Source organism: Hemibagrus wyckioides, linkage group LG25, assembly GCF_019097595.1.
Source record: "Hemibagrus wyckioides isolate EC202008001 linkage group LG25, SWU_Hwy_1.0, whole genome shotgun sequence".
Lineage (NCBI taxonomy): Eukaryota > Metazoa > Chordata > Actinopteri > Siluriformes > Bagridae > Hemibagrus > Hemibagrus wyckioides.
In genome coordinates, this window is record NC_080734.1 from 14,690,004 (window position 1) to 14,703,391 (window position 13,388).

A 13,388-nucleotide genomic window follows, 5' to 3' on the forward strand; every position below is an offset into this window, starting at 1 on the left:
GGCTGAGAAAGAGGGATGGACAACATTACAATGTTCTTGGCTGTTGTATTGGGAAACAGAGAGCAGGTCTTGTCTTGTAATCAGAGGTTAAATGGGGTATCTCTCTCTCACACACACACACACACAGACACACACACGTGCACTTTGGTGAATTGTAAGTGAAATGGACAGCTGCTCACCCTGTCATGATGAATGAAGCACGTCGTGTTTGTTTGTTTGTGTTTTTCACTCAACAACAGTGGCAGCAAATGTCTTCCACACGGTTCCTCATGCTCATATCACACAGAGATCTGATCTGATTATCCCGATTACCCTTCAACATACTTTCCCCAGAGTCACTGCGGGACTTCAGCACCACGGCCAGCTCATCTTCGCTGTGTCACCACCAGCTGAGCTGATTCACCACCACCACCACGATATAACAGAACCTCATCACGCACACACACACACACACACACACCACACACACACACACGAACGCTATTCAGAAACGTCAGTGTACAAAACACAACTATTAGTTGGGGAAAGAAGAAGGAACCTTTCGTTTTTGTGGACAAAAAGCCTTTTCAAAGAGTGTGAATGTGTTCATATTTGAGCGCGTGCCGGTGTTCACACAAACCTCACAATTTTATTTCTTCTACTTGAAAGGGTTAACAAAAAATACGAGCAGCGTGCTCACTACAGCATTACATCATTCAGAGAGCGCCCCCTCCACACACACACACACAGAGAAAGAGAGAGAGAGAAAGAGAGAGAGAGAGAGAGAGAGAGAGAGAGAGAGAGAGAGAGAGTTTTATGGTTTAAAGCGTATCACTAGGTGGCATCATCAATGAGCAGGGAATCGCGTCTTGGCTAAGGGACCGCGACTGAAGCACAGTCCTACCATTCGTGTCTTGCGGCTCAGGGAGAAGACCGGGCGCTCGCTGTGCATCGCGGCAGGGACACTTGCGCAGGTGAGGAACGCTGCGTCCTGCCAACACATCGGGGATTTTCTGGGTTGGGAGGGGGGTTGGCTTGGAGCGTATACTCCAACCTGTGTTCATATCAAAGCCATATACCAGGTGCGTCGTGGTACATCTATCAGGCCATAATTCAGGCTCAACTCCAGCTGTGCGCAAGAAGATGCTCGGCCTGTGCGGTGTCAGGACGCGGCTGTACAGGGAACTGGCATTGGTCGATGCTGCGCCACGGTCACCCCGGACCTAGATGGCTACCTCGTTAGGCGCGCTCGCGCAAGACAGGTGTCGGGGAAGTGACGTCACAAGCCGCGGAAGCCGGAGGCGGGCGTTTGGGAGAGCAAGATGGCAGCGAAATCCGACGGTCGGGGGCTCGCCACTGCCACCGGCTTTGCCCAGCTGCACAACCTGGACGAGGCGGTGGGCGGCGGCTGCGGCGAGGACTACCCTCGGGAGGGCAGCTCGCTGCACATCTGCCACTGCTGCAACACGTCCTCGTGCTACTGGGGCTGCCGGAGCGCATGCCTGCACTACCTGCTGGGCAAGGGGCGGGAGGGCGCGCGGCCGGCGCGGGAGGAGCGCCTCTGGCTCGACTGCCTGTGGATCGTGCTGGCGCTCCTCGTCTTCTTCTGGGACGTGGGCACCGACCTGTGGCTGGCGGCCGACTACTACGCCAAGCAGGACTACCTCTGGTTCGGGCTCACGCTCTTCTTCGTGCTTGTGCCGTCCGTACTCGTGCAGATTCTGAGCTTCAGGTGGTTCGTGCAGGATTACACGGGAGGTGGCTTGGGCTCCGTGGAAGGACTGAGCAGCCGGAGAGCCACGGCGGGTTCCCACGGCCGCGGCAGGTGCTGCCGCATCTCTGTCTGGGTCTGGCAGACGCTCATCCACATCCTGCAGATGGGACAAGTATGGAGGTAAGCTGCGCCGAGAGTTAAAAGTTTAGTAGATGAAGCACACTTTTTCTTGTATTGCTTTTCCGTCTGAGACGCCTCTGATCACTTTGCCTTGGGTTCATTTGTTCATTGCTCTTTAGCCGTCACCTGATTTAACCCGAGCAAGCAGAAGCGCTTCCCTGTGGACTACACACACTAGTACACGCGTCTCCATCCCTATCTGTCTCTTACTTGCGCATTTACGCATTTTAGCAATTGCTTTTGCTGCTTTTTAAAAGAAAAATAATATAAATAACTACAATTACATAAACACAAAATTCCTAAACAGCAATAGACAGCTGGAATAAATGTCCATCTTACACGCTGAGCAAAAAGCAAGAGCTCCTGTAAGCAGTGATGCTCTCCACTGATTGCGCCATCGTTAATTAACTACATGGTAGAGGCTAGGGACGCTCTGCTCCTGCATTGATCATCTCAGGTGCAAAAAAACAAAGGTGCGTTAGTAGTGAACAGGCGAGCAGTCAGTATGTTGGATTGCCGTGTGTAGGTGCATGTGAGGATTCTCTGACTCCACACCACTCTCCCCCTCCCGCATGAGAGAACATCCTTGTGTGCGAGCAGCGGCGAGACGGACATCTGTTCACACGGACACCGCGTCCCCTCGGAGCTGCACAAGGCGCTACGTCACACACATCGTTTGTCCTTCGCGACGCTTTTGGTCCCCATTTCTTTCGCTCTCCTCGCAGGTCAGAGTGAAAGTGCGCGTTATTCTGCACACACTGCGCTCCTGCGTGATGCCTGCGTTTCAAACCGATAAGCATCTCTAATGAGAGCGCAGAGAGCGAATGCTTGGGACAGAAATAACAGCAGGCTCCAGTGACTATCAAACTTCAATTGATGTGCGCGTTAGTCGAGGAAAATGCTTATCTTTCTCCTTTTCCCGCAGTGTACAGACGCAGTGCCAGCATTTGCCGACGGTTGTGGGGATTGTGTGATGTAAACTGTTTCTGCTTTTGTCGCGGCAGCTTGTTTCTCGTGTGCTACTGTCATTTTTCATTTGGTTTGTGTGCGTTTGTTTTATTTGCTGCGCCGGATTTTAAAGACCGACTTCGTTTATAGTCAAATGCTTCACGATTGGCATGATGTCATCCTTATCGTTGTGGAATTATAGCTCTCTCTCTCTCTCTCTCTCTCTCTCTCTCTCTCTCTTACACACACACACACACACACACACACACACACACACGTTCTCTTGTAATCACACAGATAATCCTAAATAAAATAACAAAATGACTTCTAACACTGCATTATTTCATCTCTAATGCCTCCACGCCAAACTAGATCAAATACAAAAGCTTTTGTTTCCAATGTGCTACCTGTGTCACGTAAGCCTGTAAGTGAGTTTTAATGTGGTTAATCTTATTTAATCCACCTGTTTGTTTGGGATCACACTGGACTATTTTTACAGTCATTCCCAGATCAAGGCCACCAAATTGGGCGGGATTCCTCAGAACAGCCATTAATTACTCCACTAAGCTTTCTGTCAAAGGCATAACACATGCAGTGACAATCGTCTCCAGCTGGTGAGAAAACACATCTGCTGAGGGTTTATTTATTCATGCACATCGTCCTGAGTCTCCCAAGAGAGTCATTGATGTTCAATAGGCACCGTAGAATCAAAATTCACTATATAACTCCTATTTTTTAAATACTGTTTATCATATGATGCTTGAAGCTAGCCATCTAAACCATATACCCTGCTGTTTGAGAGCTATTCCTATTATAAGTGACTGCCCTTACTACAAGGTCCATTTATGACTATGAGTGATCTAGCTCATTAATTGGAAGCTGATTTTAACAATAAACAAGTGTTTAAATACTATTGCTGCTGATTTTAAAAATGGGGGACAGGAACCTGGGGTGAGTGACCTGGCAAAAAATATAGTGATTTTTCAGGTTGGATCACAGTCATGTGGGTTTTTAAGACTATTGTACGAAGTTAATGACCAGAAGTTTTTATCTGAAGCTAATGAACAGAGCAAATGAAGAAATTTCTCCACTGATGTAAATAATATTAGCTGAACAAAAAAAATATAAAGTTGAAGAAAAAGAAAAATTATTCAAACAATTTTGAACAAAATGCAATTTCATAAAAAAAAAAAAGTACATCACATCTCCACAAGTCTTTAGTATTTAAAACTCGAAAGGTGATTGACAGGTGATTGATTCAATTTTAATGAGTTTAAAAAGGAAATACATTAGTTGTTTTTACAGGGTTTTTTTTTTTTTTAGTATTTTTAATATAAAGGCTTCATGTTTCACAGTTGCAGTTTTTATTGCACTTCTCTCAGCATTCTGTCTACAGCTGAGGAATAGTGGTGCTAGAAAAATATTTGCAACTCGGAAGGTCATAGTGCGGATCAACTATTTTTAGAAGTTACATGAAATGACCGTTTTAATGGTTATTATATCCTTGACTAGATACAGCACCACAGCATGAGGGCTCTCTTTCCAGCTCTTATGTGTTTTCTCATAAGTCATGCTTGTTTTCATATACATTAGTTACTTCAGTGCTGTTTCAGGCTATGGTTTACTGACACTAGAACTGCTGTGAAATAAAATGTACTATTACAGTACTTTAGGTATACAGTGAATCACTGTAAAACATATTTACAATAAAGTACAGTAATATCTTACATAGTATAAAGCAACACTTTATTCAGTGCTCATTGGGCTGATGCAACTTACAATGAAGGCAGGATACAACTGAGCAGAATCTTAAGGGTTTTGCTCAATCGTTGCAGTATAGCAGTACTAGGATTTTAACACTTGACTCAAAATCTTGATCACTGAGCCACCACAAATAGCTTGGCTAGCTTGCGTTGATTAAACTCTGCCACTAAATTAACCTGAATTTCACTGATTTATTACACTAAAAGTTTTTGCTAGCATAACAGGCTTAGAATTTGCCAAAATAAAGTTACTAAAATAAAGAAATACAGAAATAATTCACTTATTTGTAGATGCTCACACATGCTAATAAATAAATATATAAAAAAATGTACAGTAATCTGTTGCAGTGCTTGTGTACTCACTGTGTTATATCTAGACTACAGTACACACTTTGGGGTGCTTCTTATGATCCTTAAGATTGCAATAGGAATGAATATAGTGGCCAGCTCTGACCATGAGCCATTTCTGAGCATTAACTTTATTAGGCAAGCTGACAAAGTGAGATAAATTATGCACTATGCATTGTGAGCTCTTTTGTAGAGCCACTCTTCCAAATGTTACTTCTAATCACAGTGGCTTTGGATTGGTACATGTCATTTTAGTCTGCTGTTCCTGATGAATTATGATTTCTATTCATTTGTTAAAAGTATGATATTAGTTGAGGGGAAGGCTATGGAAGCATCACTGAGTGAAGTATCTGTACTAGGCAACTGAATAGTTTTGTCACTGGGTCAAGAGTCTGAGACACTGATGGAGCAGCTTTATAACATGACTGCACTTATTGCTATCACAATCCACCACTGCCTGACATGCTGTGTGCATTTCCTCTACATTCCCAGGCCATGACACTGCACTGAATCTCTAGGGAGCACTGAGTGCTCTCACTCTCACTTTGCCTCAGGACATACCAATAGCACAGAACAGAGCTTTTCAAATATGTGATCTCTCACAAGTTTGCTCTATTTCAGCTGTCAGCTGTCCAGATGTCTTTCTTAAATTGTTGTCGAGGGTCCTTATCAAGAGAATGTTTCAATTCGTAATACTGTAACTATAAGAACTATAAGTAGAAGGTTCTGGATGGCATGGTGGCACAGTAGGTAACCTCACAGCTCACAGCTTGATCCCAAGCTCTGGTTGATGTGTCTGCATGTGTGTGTGTGTGTGTGTGTGTGTGAGAGAGAGAGAGAGAGAGAGAGAGAGATGACAACATGGCCCTGACCTGACCAGCATAAAGCAGTTATTGAAAGTGAGTGAGTATAAAATGCACTGGTGGCCATCAGTCAGTTTACATCATGTGACCTGTTGTCATGCTGTAGCCAAAGCCCTACATTTGCACTCTGATCATCCACTCTCAACAAAAAAGCAACTATGTGGGGCATGTAGAAGCACTGATTTCCTCACAAGCTTGATTAAAAAGTGCAGCACAACAAATACCACACATGCCAACATTGGTATTACAAAGGCTGATACAGTGCAGCTACAGTATGGGTGAACTGGTAGCTTAGCCCAAGCCTTAGACAGTTTATCTTGGACTGCTCTATTGTAAACAGTAATGCTCTATTGTTTGCATTCTTACAACCTAAACAGAAACTCACAAGGTACAGCACTGTTCATGTACCTCAGTGGGTCCTGTCCTCTAACAGCCTGAGAAAAGTCTGCTACTGAGTGATCTTGAAATAATGATAATAACATACTTTGATAAACACTAATACAATCATATAACATGGTGACGCTTCTTAAGTTCTGGTTTAATATTGGTTGATTTACATTATATGGCCAAAAGTTTTGGAAATATGTGCTTGCTGAACATCCCATTCGACCCATCCCAAACGAGAGCATTAGTGAGGTCAGGTGCTGATGTTGGGCAAGAAGTCCTGGTCATTGACACAGTGGTCATTCCTATTCCTCATGCAGGACACTTATGTTCTTCCACACCAATTTTGGGAGGCTAAAACGTCTTTACGGATTTTGGGCGTTAACATGTGGGAAGTTTGGGCCCCAAAGTTTCAGTGAAGGCAGATCTTAATGCTAGAGCTTACAACATTGTAACTGATTTTGTGATAAGTGTTTAAAGAAGAGGATGTTTAGGTGTCTGGATATTTTTGGCCATATAACATAGTTCATGCTTCCTCCATGTGCCCCTTTCTAACTTAAAGCACCTGCTCCTCTTAGGATCTCCTCACAGCCTTCATAAGAGACAGAGCTACTGTATGATATCAGTAATTCCCAAGTTAAATGGGTTTATATTGTCATTTCTCTGTACACTGGAATAAAATGCCATTTCTCCAAAACCAAGGTGCAACAGTAGAACAGTACTCTGGAATGCATTGTGCAGATAGCTGACAGTTTGAGGCGAGTGCAAAAGAAAATGCAATAAGTAAACAGGAAAATAAATACACAGGATAGTGTACATAAAGTAGACAGGACAACAGAACAGTGTTGTATGAGGGAGCCAGTGCAAACAACTGTCTGTAAATTATTGACTCTGAAGACAAGAGAAGTGTAGCAACAATAACAAGTGAGAGGTAGTAAATAATAGTAAAAAAAGTGCCTCATAGCAACATAATAAAGTGATCCCTATATGAAGATGAGTGTTGGGAAGGTTTTGACTAGAATAGATGAGAATTATGCTAGGTGTTGAATGTGTTATGCTCTGAAACACTCTTTGCTAACTCAACATCACATCAGATCGCAAGGAAAAACAAATAGATGTTTAAGAAAAATGAAATTAGGAGACTTAGCTGCTGTTGCTTGCTGTAGTGAAGGCGCTTTAAAAATGTCGTACTACTACGGTAACTACTAACAACTACTAGTAGACAAAGATGGAAAGTGGAAATGAGGTCTGTGTCATGTAAAGAGGGCAGTAATCTGATATTCTCTTTGGTTTATTTACTACATTTTTCAGTTAAAAGAACTGCTCCTCTACCCTCCCAGTCCACAAGTTAAAGTCATAATGTGCTCTTTTGCTTTTTCTCCCTCTTCGCCTGTGTTCCTTTCACATAAAGCTCCACTTGACCTCCATTCCCGTCAAGGAAACTGGAGCATCTGTCGGCCTCCCCATTATTGCAGACTTTTTCTCCCCAGTCTGTGGCAGTTAGAGTCCAGCTTCTCAGTTCTTCTCACATCATCTATCAACCCTCCCGAACTCAAACGGACATGTGCAGTGTCCTAATTCACTCTGTTGTCCTCTCTCTCTACATAAAGCTGTAGCAGGGTCTTCTGCTGGTCAGCAGAGCTTATTTCAGGCCTGTGTAAAATGCAACAGCTTTCTGTATAAGGGATGTTATTCCCACCAGACCCAAACCATTATTCCTGTTTCTCTGAGCTGCTGATTGAACAGCACTCACGCAATTAGAGTATGGTTGGTTAAACAATGCTAAGGCTGTCAGAAAACTGTCAGGTTTTTGTTTGCCCACAGACAGATACGCACATGCATGCATGTGACATGTTTACACATCATTTCTTCCTGAGCAGTCCCATAAAACATACAGGATATGACTGACTGGCAATACCAGTGTATCTACTGTATGTATGGTTTTGTGTGATGTATAATCCATTGCAGCTTCAATATATATTTATAACCATACGCAAAGTCCACAAACAATTTTAAAAAAAAAATATAAATAAACAAGAGAGGCTGAAGTGTGGTATATCTGCTCGAGAGTAATAGATGTTTTTTAACAACCTTCAAGTGCTATTACAGTGGCCACTGTGAACCCAGCAGCAGACAATTCAACAGTTTCCACTCACTCAACTGTGTTCAGAATTGGCCAGCAGACACGCCGAGTGTGTGCAACCTTCACAGTAAGAAAATGCATTTATAACACGGCCTTCCTCTAGACATTTCAAGGCAACCGCTGAAAGAGATTCAATGACTTCCTGTTTGCACTATTATTCCAGGTATCGTAAATTATATAAGAGTATATCAGCTGTCTGTGCTGGAGAGCAAGTACAAGGTGTTGCACTATTTAAGGAATAAAACATGATGGTGCATGCTGTTCAAGAAAAAGAATCAAAAACATAGTGCTGTGATGTGGGCCAGTGTGTAGCGTAGTAACTGTTATCATCAGAAAGGTTCATTTCTTTATAACTGAATGCCTGGTCTGTTTTATTCCACAGCACATTTCTATTCATTACAAATTCGACACGTTACTTTTAATTCAGTTTAGTAACAAACTATTTTCTGATAATATTTCTGTTAGAGGGACACAGTTCCTACGTGAATAGCATGCTATTCTCGCACCTCCAGGGTTGGGGGTTTGACTCCCATGTCCACACTGTGTGCACAGAGTTTGCATGTTCTCCTCTGAGCATTTCAGTTTGCTCCCCAGTCCAAAGACATGGAATGTAAGCTGATTGGCATCTCTGAGTTGTCCATGGTGTGAGTGTGTGTGTGATTGTGCTCTGCAATGTGTTGGCACTCTGTCCAGGGTGTTCCCTGCCTTGTGCCCCAAAATCCCCTGGGATTGACTCCAGGCTCCTTGTGACAAGAGGTACATAAAAATAGATGGATGGATGGATGATTTGTGTTCTAACATCTATAAACAGTCTCTCAAAGTTACTAAGGCAAACAAAACAGCTTGTCAAGTTACAAGTACAAGTCTTCCATCATGAAGTTGTTCCCATGTTAGATAACTTAAAGCTTTTTAAACACATTAATGTGGAGTGTCTGTCATGTGTGAGTTGCAGCTGGCATTGCTGTCCGAGCCATGCTGTTATAGAAAATGAGTCAACGCTGTCTGGCAAATCTGATTTAAGGCTTTAACAGTGCTGTGGTATAAATCATCTTATAAGCCAACAACTATGATGAATTATCACAGCAGGTGTACATAGACTCAGTTCTGGCCCAAGCTGTTGGTAGGGTGAGGTTGGGGTGGGCCGGGGGGATGGAGTGGTGGGGTGTTTAGATGATACGAGTGATACATTCACATGAACGTTGTCTGTAACGATCAGTGCCAAAAAGCACAGTTGATGCTTATGACTCATATGGTCATGATTTTGCTTGTTGGTGTTCATGGCTAATTTGTGTGCGCTCGTGTTGGCTTGGCTGTAAATCATAGTGACTAATGAATGTGAGTATGTTTACCGATTGGACCACAAAGTGTCATGAATAATCTGAATGTGTTCAAACTCACCATCTGGGTTTAATATTAGGACAAGTTTTTTTTTCTTGTTGTTGTTGTTGTTGTGCACCACCGCTTCTCTACAAGTAACATGTCTGGACAGCTTTTGAAACTGTGTGAGAGACAGCGAGGGGAAAGATGGAGCATGTTTGTATACACGTTTCAATCTGACATAAATAGAAAGTCTTTTTTTTTTTTTTTTGCCACCCACTTCTTCAGTAGTAGTCAATCTGGCAACAATCTTGTGAAGGATTTCTTTGTTTTGCCACTTTATTATATAACATTTCCTTTCAAGAGAGCCATAGGAGCAATTTCTTTTAAAGACTTTAAACCTACAGGGTTAGTTTTTTTTTATTATTATTATTATATATTTAATCCTCAGCAAATGGTGGTCCCTGGCCACTTCCATCTTGAAGGAAAAACAACATCATCAAATACTTGCTTTCTTTTTGGGCTTTAAGGCATGGCACTGTGTATTTCTACTGTCAGTCATTTGTAAAACTGGAGGATATTTTTTCACACCTGAGTTTATCAGATGCCGTTGTAGGGTAAAAACAAACATATTAGAGACGTGATGTCTCATTATTAAAAAACATATATTCTGAGAAAATGTTTTCTCTGAAAAGCTTCAGGACTTGATATTTATGCCAGGATGGCTGTTGGAATCCTCTTTTGGGTGGCATGCTGACGATGCAGTTGCTGCCTCAAAGCTCCAGGGTTCCCTCATGTTCTCCTTGGCTTCTCCAGTTTCCTTCCACCTTCCAAAAACAGTAGGTGGCTTGGCTTTGCTGTATTACCAATAGGTGTGATTAAGCGTGTGAACATGTGCATGTATCTTACCCAGCGACGTCCTACCTTCTGCCCCCTGTTCACTGAATAGACTCTGACCAGGATAAAGCGGTTACTGAAGATGTACAAATGAATAAATAACAGAATGAAGGAATTTCCATGTCTTGCCCTGAAGTGACCCATCCATTAACGTACATGACAAACTTCTCATATAGATTTAAAATGAACACTTGCAGCATTTCACATTTCTCAAATGTTCCTTGATCCAGCACCATAAAAACTTTACAACTCGATCCTTTTTTTGCAGTCCAAAAATCCCACGCCAGCTGAAGCAGAAGGCATGTGTGAGCGTTTGCACTGACATTAGTGCTGCTAAATGATTTCAAAGCATTCTGGTCCCTTATACCTCACCTTCATGTGACCTTCTAAACGTGACAGCTGACAGCACTTTAGTCCTGATCTGATGTACACAGAGTTTTTCTGGGCACAAATTTGCATGGCACTACATGAGATCAAGATTTGTTTAATCAGTGGAGTCTTTAAAGGAAAAATTTGAGGCAAAGTTTAACTTTTATCCATGAGCTGAGAAGAGCGAGCTATCCTCACAAATCCAAAGCAAACAGTTCGAAAGCTTCGCCAGAGAGACCGTGTCTTCTTACATATTTATTTCTGCTATTTTTGTTCAAGTGTGTAGTATAGCCAGATCCAATCTAGACATCCCAACCCTTAGTAAAAGGAATTCCTTGCTTCTCTGTCTGGAATATTCAGTCCAACATTGCCTAAATAGCAAATATAAACATTAGGATTAAGAGCACTGTTAATCCTGTTTCATTTGCTGTATGAGAGAAAGGTCCTTCATGTAAAAATGACTAAAGAAATACGGAAAGAACATCCAAAGATTAAATGCATCTGATGGAATATAGATTAGGAGAACACTGAGGTAGGTGCCTCAAAGGTCTAGATTTTGGGTTATTGGTTGTAAGATATTAAAATATTTCAGAATTCTATAATAATTAAGTTGATGCCACTGAGCCCATGACATGTCCAAGGTGGTTACATGCTGGTTGATATTATACTAGGTTGTGTAACACCTTCTCCAAAAACTACTATTAATGTTAATGACTAAGAATAAAACATTTATACACTTTTTTTTCTTTCTAATTGTAGTAACCTAAGGTCTAATATTCAACATGACAACTTACTTTACACGGATACAGTGTATTCAGTGTTTCCATTTTTGAAAATGTTGTGTTTCCAGAAGCATTGTTTTCATTTCACAGTGCAGCGAGACAGAGAACTTGCCCTTGGGGGTTCTCTAACGCCATGTCCACAACGAGCGTCCACTGTAAGGTATATTAGACATAACACTTTCCCAAAGAAATTAAGAAATATTCTGAGCTGCAATACCGTGTCCTTTTGTGCACTACGTCTACAAAAAGGTTAACAGCTTCCGTAGCTTCCTGAGCCGGTGTGATCTCAGGAGACGTAGATCTCAGTAAACACGCAGCTCATCATTTCACCATTTTACCCCATACAAAAGGTTATAAAGAGATAACTTTTCAATGAAAATTCACATATCATAATTGAATGGATCTGTCTGGAAACGAATAACATGGACTGTATCCAGTTACGCCTGAAGACACCCGATATCACAAGCTACTTTGTAGTGAAATGTGAGGGATAACATTAGCTTGGCTGCTCATTTTTTTATAGGTTTACTTACCTTCATGGTTGTGTGTATAACAATGCAAACAGTTTCCTTGCTTCAGTATTCTGACTGGCTGTAAAACCCAGAAATGCAGGAACTGGAGTAAGAAAAGTAAGAGTAAATCATAGTCAATTTTAAAAAGAGTACAAATGAAGCCTTTATCTGAGGAAATGCTGTTAGTCCATTTCAGTACATTTATAAACAGTCAATAGCAATACATACAGCTGTAGTTCTCCATCTTTGATTTTTCTTTTATTTAAAAAAGAAGCGTACTACTCAAGTACAGTTACTAAAGGCTGTTCTCTATATCTGCAATCCAGTACAAAGGCATTTATTCAAATATCTATTAAAATATTGATTTGCCACCGAGTGAAAGTGTTGAACATGTATTTAGTGCAGTGGGTTACGAAGCTCTGATTATAATTAAGATGATGAGCAGTTTTGCTGGAGGCTGTCAGGCTAAGAAAGTCCATTTGAAGCTCTGTGGTATAGAAAAAGCAGACCATTTATCTCTGGGTGGAAAGACTGAAGTCGTGCCTTGGTGCCAACGCTGACCTATTTTAATTACGGCGTCCTGTAGTGACCGTTCATGTTGAACGTGCTTAACTGTAAAGCCTCACTAACAATACTCATCGCTTATATGATTTAAGTGATGCATAAACACCCACTCTCTCCATCTGTCTCAGACCATCTTAAAGCACTTTCTTTCTACCTACAATCACAAGAGGATCTCACAGATCTACACCTTTTCTTGTTTATCATAGTATTTTTTGTGTCTCGCAACTGTAATCCTAAGCATCCCTGATCCAAAGCATGACATTATGGAAGAACTTTATACAGCTATGTTGTTAAAGATCCCATACCCATATTCCACCCTGAACCCTAATCCAGGGATTGCTCTGTGTACACAAGAGAGATTTTGACCTTTGTGTTTAGTCACAGGAGACCTACTGCCAGTGTTTTCTCCTCACCAAAGGATTCTTCCTTCATGTCTTGATTACACCATGTGACCTTTGCAGAGGATAAAGCCTTTCTTTTCTGCTCCTGATGTACTCTTTATTAATGGTCATTTCAAATCATCACAACATGATGCACTTCCTAGTTGTTGATGCTGGTGAAGTGCTCCAGGCTAAAATATTTTTCTTTTTAGTATTCCGTGTGTGTGTTTCATCTTTGAGAAACA

General features: G+C 41.8%; 1 protein-coding gene across 1 annotated transcript in view; it reads left to right on the forward strand.

Annotated features, from left to right (window-relative positions):
- The first annotated feature begins 766 nt into the window (after positions 1 to 766).
- xkr6b (XK, Kell blood group complex subunit-related family, member 6b) overlaps positions 767 to 13,388 on the forward strand; it is a 49,154-nt gene continuing 36,532 nt past the window's right edge. Inside the window, exon 1 of the mRNA XM_058379692.1 lies at positions 767 to 1,873. Coding sequence (XP_058235675.1) covers positions 1,302 to 1,873 — 572 coding nt within the window. The 5' untranslated portion in view covers positions 767 to 1,301. The remainder of the gene's footprint in view (positions 1,874 to 13,388) is intronic.